Source organism: Cricetulus griseus, chromosome 5, assembly GCF_003668045.3.
Source record: "Cricetulus griseus strain 17A/GY chromosome 5, alternate assembly CriGri-PICRH-1.0, whole genome shotgun sequence".
Lineage (NCBI taxonomy): Eukaryota > Metazoa > Chordata > Mammalia > Rodentia > Cricetidae > Cricetulus > Cricetulus griseus.
This window is the reverse complement of record NC_048598.1, coordinates 26,914,569-26,926,967: the sequence shown is the minus strand read 5'-3', so window position 1 is coordinate 26,926,967 and position 12,399 is coordinate 26,914,569. Positions and strand designations below refer to the sequence as shown.

Sequence of the window (12,399 nt, the reverse complement as noted above, 5' to 3'; positions counted from 1 at the left end):
ACTTGAAAACTTCCTGCTTAATGCCAGTGTCTTGGTAGGTGGCAATATCTAGCAGATATGTGACAGCCACGGTTGTGGTCTGTCTGGGGAGCCTGGCAACAGTAAACAGGAGGTTACTGTTTAAAGCCCTTTAGTTTTGAGAATGGGGCTAAAAGCATGCTGGGCCACTAGCCTTTCCATCTGGAAGGCAGAGCTTGTGTACTTCACACTTTGTCTTCACCCAAGACAAATCTTAAGGCCCCTCTCAGGAATAAGCTGTCCTGCCACTCTAAGGGACTGGATTGTACAGTAACGATGACCAAGATCATGACAACGGTTTGTCATACCTTCCCTTCATAACCTAAAGGGTATATAAGGTGGAAGTGCTTGTTAATCTTATTTTTATCCAACTTGTATCACTCTTTAAGGTGATAGAAAAGCCAGTTTCAAAGGGGATAATTACAGCAAGAAACATTGAGTCATTACATTACTTACTACAGTCCCACTGTGTTCCAAGAACTAATAAGCACTCTATTATTTACCAGGCTACTGAAACAAAGTACCACAAAACCAGAAATGCTAAGAGTCTAATCCAGGTGTCAGCAGGGTTGGTACCCTCGAAGGGAATAAGAAAACTCCATCCTGTTCATTTCTAGCTTCTGGTGCTTTGGTGCCAATGTTCGGTGCGCCTTGGCTTGAGACACATCACCTCTAAATCTCTGCCTTCACACAGCATCTCCCTGTGTGTTTTCTATGTATACATATTTACTTATTATTACTTATAGGCAGGGGTTCATGGAGCCCAGGCTAGCCTTGAACTCCCAATCTTCTTAGTTCCACTTCCTGAACGCTGAGATTTCTGGCTTGCACCACCACACCCAGCTCAAATTACAGTCTCATCTTGAGTGAGTCTCTGCAACTACACTGCTCCCACATAAGGTCACATTCTGTGGTAATTGGAACACATGAATTTTGGAGAACACAAGTCAATCCCGAGTATGTCAGTGCCTCTAGTATAAGTGCCATATGATCTGTCCTCTTAAGGAGTTTAGAGAAGATGACAAGGAAGAGAGAATGTTGAGAGGGCGGTGGCAGAGGCATGCAGTAGAATATTGCAGAAGCACAAAGCCGAGGTAGGTAGCCCACATTCAGAGCACCAGGAAAGTCTCCCAAGAGGCCATTGCAGAAAACAGGCTGCGATAGGGATACCAGTCTCTGGATGAACAGAAAGCAAAGTTCTGGAGAGGAAACACAGCCCTGGCTGTGTAGGGAACTACTGTCCACTTGGTGGTGGTAGAGGGTAGAAGGCTAGGCAGAAAGGAATGAAATATGACAGAATGAGGCTTTGGAGAGACTCTACATCACACAAAATAAGCCCTGGGAACCCTGGAGAACATTAAATAGGAAAGTGCTGCAAGATTTGCCTCATTTTATTGTTTTGTTTTCCTCAGGTTTTGAGTTGCTTTGGGTAGTACTAGGAAGCAAACTCCAGGCCTCACGCATGCCAGGCAAATGTTCTAGTGCTGAACTACATCCCCAGCCCCCCAAATCAGTACCTCACTATAGTACTGAGGTTTCTTGAAGGGATTGCCTTCAGAGGGCTGTTGACAGCAGGCACAGGAAGAGGCATACTGTTGTAGCAGGGTGGGCACAGGGCAGTGATGGCAGAACTAGGAAGGAGAAGATGTCTAGGTTAACATTGTGGAACAAAGGAGGGGTTGGGATACCGGAAGCAGGAATAAAGAGCAGCTTCCAGGTGGCTGGATCTGCCCTGCAGCTGAGTGTGAGAGATCAGAACTTCCCTCCAGCCTTTGCTATGCTCAGGGACTGTATTTAAGATGTTCTCCTGATTCTCGATTGTCTTATGAACAGGGCTATTGCTATTGCACTGACTAAGATCAGCTTCCATCAAAATTTTTATACCATCCAGATACTCATGGCTAATGTACTAGGTCTAGATACTTGTAAACATTACAAAGAACGACAGACCAGTCTTCAAAGTAAAGTCAAGATGCTGTTGGATGATAAATTCCACTGTCTTCTCAATGACATCTTCCATGTTCAGGTAACTCGCTTGATTAGACTCCTGCAAAAAAATGAGCTATGGGCCGAGCACAGCAGCTCCTGTCCTGTCTGAAGACCTCGTGTGTCTTTAGCCTTTGTCTTAGTTAGGTTAGCATTGCTGTGATGGAACACCATGACCAAAAGCAAGGTGGGGAGGAAAGGGTTCATTTGGCTTACACTTCCAGATCATAGTCCATCATCAAAGGAAGTGAGCACAGGAACTCAAGCAGGGCAGGAACATGGAGGCAGGAGCTGATGCAGGGGCCATGGAGGGTGCTGCTTACTGGCTTGTTCCCCATTCCCTATGGCTTGATCAACCTGCTTTTGTTGTTGTTTTGTTTGTTTTTCCAGACAGGGTGTCTCTGTGGAACTCGACTTGTAGACTAGGCTGGCTTCAAACTCAGAGATCCGCCTACCTCTGCTTCCCAAGTGCTGGGATTAAAAGCGTTTGCCACAGTATCTATCAGCTTTTTTGTGGAACCCAGGGTCACTGGCCCAGGCATAGCCCTCCCCATCAATCACTAATTAAGAAAATGCCCTACAGGCTTGCTTGCAGCCTGATCTTATGGAGGTATTTTCTCAATTGAGGTTCCCTCCCTTCAGATAACTCTAGATTGAGTCAAGTTGACATAAAACTTGATAAGCCAGCACACTTTTCTTATCTGTTTCTAGTTGTTTCTGCAATTCAAAGTGTTAAGAAAATGTCTCTCTGTTCTCCTTGAAGTGCATTTATATTCATTTTTAAAAACAACTTGGTCATCTGGGGCTAGAGAGACAGCTCATCTATTAAAAGCATGTGTTGCTGATGCAGAGGACCTGAATTTGGTTCCCAGCATTCACACTGGGTCGTTGATAACCAACCAACCACTGCCTGTAATTGCAGCTCCAGGGGGATCCGATGCCCCCTTCTGGCCTCTTTGGGTACTTGCATGCACACATAAATAACAAATACACAGTTAAAAATAAATCTTTAAGACACTTAGTCAGAGTGCTAGAGAAATGGCTCTGTTCAGAGCATTGATCATTTTGCAGAGGAGGTGGGTTCAGTTCCCAGCAGCCACATGGTGACTCATAACCATTTGTACTACTGGTCCAGGAGATCTAATACCTTCTTCTGACCTCTGTGGGCAGCAGGCATGCATACAATACATATACATACATGCAAGCAAAACACTCATACACATAAAATAAATCTTAAAAAATGTTTTTAATCACTTAGTCAAGATTTGTTTCAAGTCCTAAAGATATTCAGGTAAACCAAAATGATAATACAATTCCCTATAATACTCAAACACTTAACATAAGGGTTTTTGAAGTCTATATAATTAACTGACCCACTTTAAACACACATTTTTAAAATTTGCATTTATTGCCAGAGAGTGGTGGCACACAGATTTAATCCCAACACTCGGGAGGCAGAGGCAGGTGGATCTCTATGAGTTCTAGGCCAGTCCAGTCTGAGAAGCAAGTTCCAGGGCAGCCAGGAGAAACCTTGTTTCAGAAAAACAAACAAACAAACAAAAAAGCCTTACATTTATTTATTTATTTTATTTATAGGAGTTAAGGGTGGACTTGGGGCCTCACACACGTTTGTTCTGCCACTGAGCCTCACCCACCCCCCAACCCCCTTGTAGCAGGTTCTTGTGAGAAATGGAGGTATCTAAAAATGCCATACTCAGGAAAACCCAAATGGCCGCTTACTGATTCGTATGTTTGTCACCGTTCCTTTATAACTGTACTGTCCTATCCTGTTTGATCTAGGGCTCAAAGTCACTCTGTTGCTAATATTGACATCAAATGTAAAGACAGAGTATGTCCCTTTCTTTCCTAAAACTATTCAATGGCATAGAGTATTCAAGCCACGAAGGGCACTGGGGATATGTAGCATTTGAGCAATCTAAGCTTCAGAACAGTGGCGGTGATTTGCTCGGAGTCAGTCACGTGATTCGTTGCTTCCCGTTGCTGTTTCCCCCTGTTCAACACTCTCACTCTCTGTACAGTTCCCCGTTTCCCGGGAGATGTCCAGGATGAGCGCGTTAAGAAAACAAATGCAACTGGAAGCGCTGTTTATGAAGATCTTGGAGCAAGTAAGAGTACCCGGGGGTCAAGCCACTGGGGGAGGAAACTAGGCAAATGGACACAAAGCCAGCTGTCCCAGGGGACTCAGACTCTACTGGCAAAGAGTCTTGGAAGCATGTGATAGCCATGCCTTATCGTGCTGCCTTCTCTCCATCCTTCCATACCTGAGCGGAGTCTGTTCAGAATTTGGATATCGAGGAGCTGGAGAAATGACTCGGTGCTTAGGAGGACCTGAGTTCAGTTCCCAGCACCCGTGTCAACTCCAGCTCCACAAGATCTCCACAAAGAGTGGTAACTCTTTCTGGCCTCTGTGGACACTTTCACTCATGTACACACACACACACACACACACACACACACACACACACACACACACACACACACACACACATGGAAAATAAAAATCACATATATACACAAAAAAATAAATCTTAAGAAAAACAATACACACACACACAACACACACACAACACACACACACACACACACACACAGTGGCACACACAAGATCCTAGGCCTTGAGAGGCTGAGGCAGGACGACTGTATATTCATGGTCTATTGCATGTCTCTAACACCTGGAGCTGTGCACCACCCTAATAGATATACACTAAATGTTTAATGAGTGGTTGAATAATTCAGACTAGTTGTAGCCTATACAAGAAAAATGATACACAGTCTATTTAAAGTGTAACTTATACCAGAGTTTAAGCCAAAATAGCACAAGCCATGGCAGTGTCAGGGGCAGCTCTGACCCCATCAGCACTGAGAACACACCATGGTGCCCAGGGTATCATCCCCCCAGGATCATTTATCATTTGTCAGTAGATTAAAATGACTTTTAGCTGACATGTTTGTTATTGTTATGAAATGAGCATAGTTTTCTGTTTTTTTTTCCTTTGAGTTTGCAGGCACCCCCACAACTCTACTTATCCTTCAAATTTACATTAGCGTTTCTTCCTTTTTTCTTTTACTTTACTAAGAATCTAACCCAGGGCTTTAGGCATACTAATAATACACTTTACCACTGAACTGTCTCTAGGGTTTTGTTTATTTTGAAAAAAGGGTCTCTTGTAACTCAGGCTGACTCTGAGTTCATGATATAGTGAAAGCCTTGAACTCCTGGTTCTACTGTCTCGGTATCCCAAGCTGGGATCACAGGTGTGTGCCACAGCTGGCTTTCGTGTTTCTTTGCAGGTCGTGGTGGCACACAATTTTAATTCTAGCACTCTGGAGACATGGTCAAGTGGATCTATCTCTGTGATTTGGAGGGCACCGTGGTCCATATAGTGCAAACCATAAAACTCAGCAAATATGCATTCTCCACATACCCACACCCAAGATACCAGACTCTTCTAGCGTGTTTCTGTGTCTTTCCCTTTTCCAGACAGTGAAAGAAGAAAAGATTATTTTCATCATTGATGAGGCCCAGTTTGTGGATGAAACCTCCTGGGCCTTCATAGAAAAGCTCATCCGGTGTATGCCCATCTTCATCATCATGTCCCTGACTCCCTTCCCCGACATTCCCTGTGCGGCTGCCAGTGCCATAATGAAGAACCGAAACACCACCTACATCGCAGTGGGTCGCATGCAACCACAGGAAATCCGTGACAAGGTCTGTGTCGACCTTAGCGTGAGCAGCATCCCCACAGAGCTGGACTCGTAAGTAATCTTCTATCCCGAGCTCCTGATCCCTGCATTGATACCCCAGATCTGAACTTTATTAGAAAAATCCCTCAAGCTGTGTCGTGTGTGTGTGTGTGTGTGTGTGTGTGTGTGTGTGTGTGTGTGTGTGTGTGTGTGTTGTGTGTGTTTTAAATATGTTCATGAGGATACATCTAGAGGCTAAAGGCCAATGCTGGGTATCTTCCTCAATTATTCTCCATCTGATTTTTGAGCCATAGTTTCTCACCAAACCTGGAGTTCATTGATTCAGTTAGCTTGTCCAGTGAGTCTCAGAGATCCTCTCTTGTCTCTGGCTCTCCAGAGCTGGAGTTACAAATGCACACAACTATAATCAGATGTTTCTTTCCCAATCCCGGGCACCAGTCTCAAATAACCAACACAAAGGCTTATAATTAATTGTAAATGCTTGGCTGATAGCTCAGGCTTGTTACTAGATAACTCTTACATTTTAAGCTTACCCATATTCCTTATTTACACTCTGTCCCATAACGGTACCTTTATTAGTAAGGCACGTTTATCTCATGCTCCCGCTGCATCTGGCTGGTGTCTCCTGACTCTGCCCTTCTCCTTCCCATCATCCTTAGTTTGGTCACCCTTCTTACACTTCCTGTCTGGCTATTGGTCAATCAGTGTTTTATTAAACCAATTCGAGTGACCAATCTTTACAGTGTCCAAGAGGATTATTCCACAGCACACAACAACACCCTGCTTTTGTGTGAGTGCTGGGGGTCCAAACGCAGGTCCTCATGCTTATGGGGCAAGCACTTTACCAGCTCAGCCATCACCCTTCCCTGGGTTGAGCTATATTTTGAAGTGATGATTTCAGTGCTTGTGCTGCCCCGCCTTTTGAAAGGGCGGACTCTACATGATGTTTAGTAGGATGTGTGGTGATCACCTCCTCAAGCATTGCTTAGTTGATCTGCTTCCCTTTCATGGAACTGGGTATGTATGTGCGTGCCTTCTTTGATGAGTAGTGACCAGGAGCATGATTGTGTGTGTTTGGGAACTGACAGGAAAGAGAAGTTGATGAGCCGTACAAACCACACCTGCAGCCCAGCAAGGTCTTGTCTGGATAGGATAGAGGGGCTGCTGGTGGGGTTCTCAGGCTGAGGCAGAGATTGAAAACTCACTCTTATGAGTGTTCTGAGATTGTCAGTGATTCTTCTACTAGGATCTTGACAGCAGTCCCCTTAACAACTAGGCCTGTGGCCCATTAGCTGGCCACTCTGGTGTCTATCATTCTGTTCCATTTTGTTTTGTTTTTCATTTCATTTTGTTTCATTTGTTTGAAATGTAATCTTGTTGTGCAGTCCTGACTGGGCTGATATTTACTGTGCAGCCTGGGTAACTTTAGCCTCACAGAAATCCTCCTGTCTTGGCTTCCTAAGTACTGGGATTACAGACACTTAACACCAGGTCTTTCTATTTAGGTTACCTTACTCAAAGAAGAAAGATGCATGGGACAAGGGCTCACTTAGTACAATTCAAGGAATATATTTCTCATACATACAAACATGGGGGGGTTGTGCTTGTGATTCTCATATATGTATAGTAGATGAATGTGTATATAACTATAAATATTAAGTCTACCTTTTGTGTTTGTTTTTATTTATTTTTGTCTTATTTGCTCTCTGTGTTTGGACATGTGTGCATGTGCATGTGGAGGTATGTTTATGTATGTGTGAATGTTGTGTGGTGTATATGCTCATGTGTGTGCAGCTGTGTGCATCCATGTGTGTGTGTAGGCCAGAGGACAACGTCAGGTGTCCTGTCCTGTCATTCTCCACTTACTGTCTTGAGACAGGGTCTCTCACAGAACCTAGGGCTAGGCTAGAAACTAATGCCAATCCTCCTGTCTGCATATGTGACCACTTCAAGCTCTTTTCATGGGTTCAGAGATTTGAACTCAGGTCCTCATGCAGCATAATTCCTACCTGTTGAGTTATCTCTTTAGCCTACATTTAGGGAAATTTTTTTTGAGACAGGATCTTATTATGTAGTTCAGCATGACTTTGAACTTGGGATCCACCTTCCTCATTCTCCCAAGTGCTGGAATTACAAGTGTGATCTCTCTCTTTGATAATAAATGTATACAGTCATACTCTCTGTGCTCTCTCTCTCTCTCTCTCTCTCTCTCTCTCTCTCTCATAGAACCAAGGCCCTTACACATACAAGGCAATCACTTCTATTACTGATCTAATTCCCAGCCCAGCAACGTTCAATTTATCAATCCTAAATTTTCTAGGGATCTGTCTCAACTATATAATACAAATTTTTTTAAATGGTGTACAAAGTTTTCCTTGAGGTCTTTACTTACATTAATAAAACACTACAAGCAGCTCAAATATTCATCCCTTAGTGGTTAAGCTCGGTAAAGTAGGGCAAATCCATCCAGTGGATGGTGGGTAATAACAAAAGGGAATGAGAAACAGCTGCTGACTGGAGGGCCAATGAGGATCCTTTGTGGTTTGAAAAAAGCTGAGGTATAACCTAGTATGCATGGTGTCTTTCACCTAACAAAAAAGTAAGACAAGAGATGGAGAGATGGCTCAGCAGGTAGGAGCGCTAGCTGCTCTTCCAGAGGACAGGGTTTGATTGCTAGCATCTATATGGTGAGCTCACAACGGTTTGTACCTCCAGTTCCAGGGGATCCAATTGCCACTGAGAGCATCAGTCATACATGTGGACCCACATGCAGGCAAAACACTCATACACATAAAACTTAAAACATTATTTTTAAAAGATAGAGGTGTGTGTGGTGGAATCTGAATGAAGGTTTTATTAGCATCTATTAATTACACACGAATTTCATTATGACATTTTCATACATGTGTATTATGTACATTAAGGTCACCCAACCCTGTTAACTTCTCTTGCCTAACTCTTATTCCTATTGTTCGATTTTTCTCTTTGCCAGATAACCTCCTTTCTACATTCCTGACTCGTGTGTGTGTGTGTGTGTGTGTGTGTGTGTGTGTCTGTGTGTCTGTGTGTGTGTGTGATTAAGGCTGCTTACAGCATAGGTGAGGGGTTGTTTACAGGAGAATGGGCACTTTACCAGTGACTTACATGAAGAAAGTGTCTCTTACAGTGACCAGTGAAGAAAATGGCTCTCCCTCCTCCATTAACGATTAACAACATATAAAACCTCGGGGAAAGGTGGGGTCCCACTAGCTCCTCTCCCTTCCATGACGAAGTATTAACAGGCTCCTGATTACACACACACACACACACACACACACACAAACACAGAGAGAGGATAATAAATAAAATGTGTGTGTGTATGTATGTGTGTGTGTTTATGTTTATGTTTATGTTTATATGTTTATGTGTGTGTTGGCAAGAGGACAATCCTCGAAAGTTGGTTCTCTCCTACACTGATTCTGGGGATCAAACTCAGGCTGTTAGTCCTGCACAGCAAGTGTCATTAACCATTAAGCCATGTTGTTAGAACCTGTTTATATGTTTTAAAGAAATATTGGCAGAATTAATCAAAGCTAATCAAAATGATCACCCACGGCACGAAGAAGAGAAGCCAGGCAGAGGATGTGTGTGAGTATGCAGCTTCAATTTGGAAACTGAAATAAAAGGAGAATGTAGCTCAGCGGCAGAGCTCATGCCTCAAGTGCACAGTCCCCAGCGCTGGAAACAAGGAGAAAAAACAACCCCCAAACTTGAAAACAAGCTGAAGCACACAGAGGAGGAAAGCGTGTGTTCTTTACTCAGAGTTGGCTCTTCATGTGAACACATTGCCTCGTTCTCCCTACAGGTACCTGGTAGAGGGCAGCTGTGGGATTCCATTTTACTGTGAAGAATTGTTGAAAAACCTTGACCACCACAGAGTCCTCCTTTTTCAGCAAGCAGAGTCTGAGGAAAAGACAAATGTGACCTGGAATAACCTGTTCAGTAAGTGACTCTTTCTCACTAGTGCTCTGTCTGTCACTAAGTCTTTTTCAGAGAAGGCGGCAAAGATTGGGGCTACCCCACGGCTGTTTCCTGTGGAAGAGGGCTTCTCAGGGAGCAAAAAAGCACTACATCTAAGGTGCTAAAACAAACAACAAACAATCAAACAAAAAACAACTAACCTAGACTTCCAAGGCTGGGCCAAAGAATGTATCCCGCCTGGGTCGTAGTGGAGCACACCTTTAATCCCAGCACTTAGGAGGCCGAGAGGCAGAGGCAGAGGCAGAGGCAGAGAGGCAGAGAGAGGCAGAGAGGCAGAGAGGGGGGGGGCAGAGAGAAAGGGGGGCAGAGAGGTAGGAGGCAGAGAGGCAGAGGCAGAATCTCTGTGAGTTCAAGACCAGCCTGGTCAACAGAGCAAGTTCCAGGACAGCCAGGATGGGTGGTTACACAGAGAAACCCTGTCTTGAAAAACCAAACATACATACATACATACATGCATACATACATACATACATACATACATATATACATAAATACATACATAAAGAGAGAAAGAGAACACATCTGATAGACAGGAAAGAACATGGGAAAATGTAAGGGTGCCAGTCAGGGTCTTTTTGAACCCTTCATTTGACTTTATTCCAACAACATGTTACTCTGTTTGTTAGCTCTTTGCTTGTTAGCTCTTGCTCACTCTTCCTGATGTTTTGAGTAATTACTTAGATATCTGTCCACATAGTTTTATTCACCAGAAGGCCTGGAAGTATGCCTGATTCCCGCTGATCACCCTCACAGCTATGTTGTATTGAAAATCTTTAATAAATGTATTGATAGGGAGTGTCCAGTACTTACTGCTTGTGCTCATTGATGAGTCACTTACTGCCTGGCAGTCTTACGGTGCATGACTTATCTCTTCAGGAGATGAAGAACTTGACTTTATTAACTTCTGTATTTGTATCTCACCTAGTTATATGAATGACTTAAGGTATAAACATTTTGGAGTAGAGACAGACTAACTAAGTAGGAATCTTTATTTTCAAGTCTCAAGTCTCACCACCACCAGGCAAGCTTCACCATTTTAAATCTTTCTCTGGTTATAGCCATGTCCTTGAAAGCCCATGGGAATATGAATGAGCACACAGCTCCATATTACTATTTGTGAGAGGATGGAGTCTAGGTTGGCTGTGAACCCTATTTTTATAAAGTTGAAGGTATTATGGAGATACCAGTAGTACCAATTCTTATTTTAGTGGGTGGGAAACAAAATAATTTGAGTTAATTTAGATTTTCATAGGTCAATTTTATTTAAAATGCTCTAGAACATTTGGTGAACCAACAAATCTCTACTTAGTCTTTCTTACCTGAGTTCCTTCTCAAAGTTTTTGAGGGAAAGCAGACTTTTTGAAGATAGGGTAATGATTCTCAATTTTCCTCCCCTCTTCTCTCTCCACAGAGAATTCTGTTAGGCCAACAGAAGACATTAATATTTATACCTCCATATCCGAGGGACGTAAAGAAGTCTGTTACCTTGCAAGTGGTGTCAGGCTAAAGAACTTGTCACCTCCAGCATCACTAAAAGGTAAATAAAGTTGAACTCACATTCATTTTTCAGGAGGTTTACTTTTGCCTCGTCTAGGATGACTGTCTATAGAAAGATGATAACCAAGTTGTTTAAGTACTTGTTTTTGCAAGTGGGCAGGCTGTACAGTAGGTTTGGTTTGTCTCCATTGAGCTAGGTGCTTCCTTCCCTCTGTACATATTCTGGATTGAAGAAATACTTATTCAAATGCATAAAAGAGGGACGTGTAAAGAGCTGGGGAGGTGACTCAGTTGGTAAGGTGTTTGTTGCCCAGGTAAGAGAGAGAACCTGAGATCAATCCCTAGAACTCTCCAGGCATGGTGGCACAGAGTTTTAGTCTCAGCACTGAGGGGATAAAGATAGGAGGCTCACTGAGAGTTAGGGTCTACCAGATTAGCTGAACCGGCAAGCATCAGGTTCTGGGGGGTGGAGGGACGACCACCACCACCACAACAAAAACCTAAGTTACTTTTATATTACCATGACAAAACACCAGGGGCCAAAGCAATTCATAAAAGAAAAAATTGAATCCTGGGCTCATATTTGTAGAGGGTTAGAGTCCATGGCCACCATGGTGGGGAACAAGGCAGTAGACAGGCAGGCGTGGTGCTGGAGCAGTAGCTGAGAGCTCACATCCTTGTCCATAAGTAGAAGACAGAGAGAGCTAACTGGGAATGGTGTGGAATTTTGAAAACCTCAAAGCCCACCCCCAGTGACACACCTCCTCCAACAAGGCCACACCTCCTAATCCTTTCCAAGCAGTTCCACCAACAGGAGACCAACATATGAGCCTATGGGAGCCATTCTCATTCAAACTACCACAGACCCCCGTCTCAAAAAATAAGATGGCTGGGTATGATAGTACATACCTTTAATGCCAGTACTTGGGAGATAGAGACCAGAGCATTTCTGTGAATCTGAGGCCGACTTGGTCTACATAGTGAACTCCAGGACAGCCAGGACTACACAGAGAGACCCTGTCTGAAAAAAAAAAAAAAAAAGGGACTGATGAGATAACTCAGAGATTAAAAGTGATTGCTGCACATCCAGAGGACCCAAGTTCAGTTCCTGGTACCCACACTGGGTGGCTCACAACTGCCTGGTAGCTCTAG

The 12,399-nt window shown here is 43.6% G+C and overlaps 1 protein-coding gene across 1 annotated transcript in view; it reads left to right on the top strand.

The window, feature by feature from the left end:
• The window catches only part of Adcy10 (adenylate cyclase 10), a 76,091-nt gene that overhangs the window by 41,105 nt on the left and 22,587 nt on the right, over positions 1 to 12,399 (top strand). Inside the window, exons 15-19 of the mRNA XM_035445662.1 lie at positions 1,852 to 2,044; positions 4,044 to 4,130; positions 5,507 to 5,781; positions 9,575 to 9,711; positions 11,162 to 11,287. Coding sequence (XP_035301553.1) covers positions 1,852 to 2,044; positions 4,044 to 4,130; positions 5,507 to 5,781; positions 9,575 to 9,711; positions 11,162 to 11,287 — 818 coding nt within the window. The remainder of the gene's footprint in view (positions 1 to 1,851; positions 2,045 to 4,043; positions 4,131 to 5,506; positions 5,782 to 9,574; positions 9,712 to 11,161; positions 11,288 to 12,399) is intronic.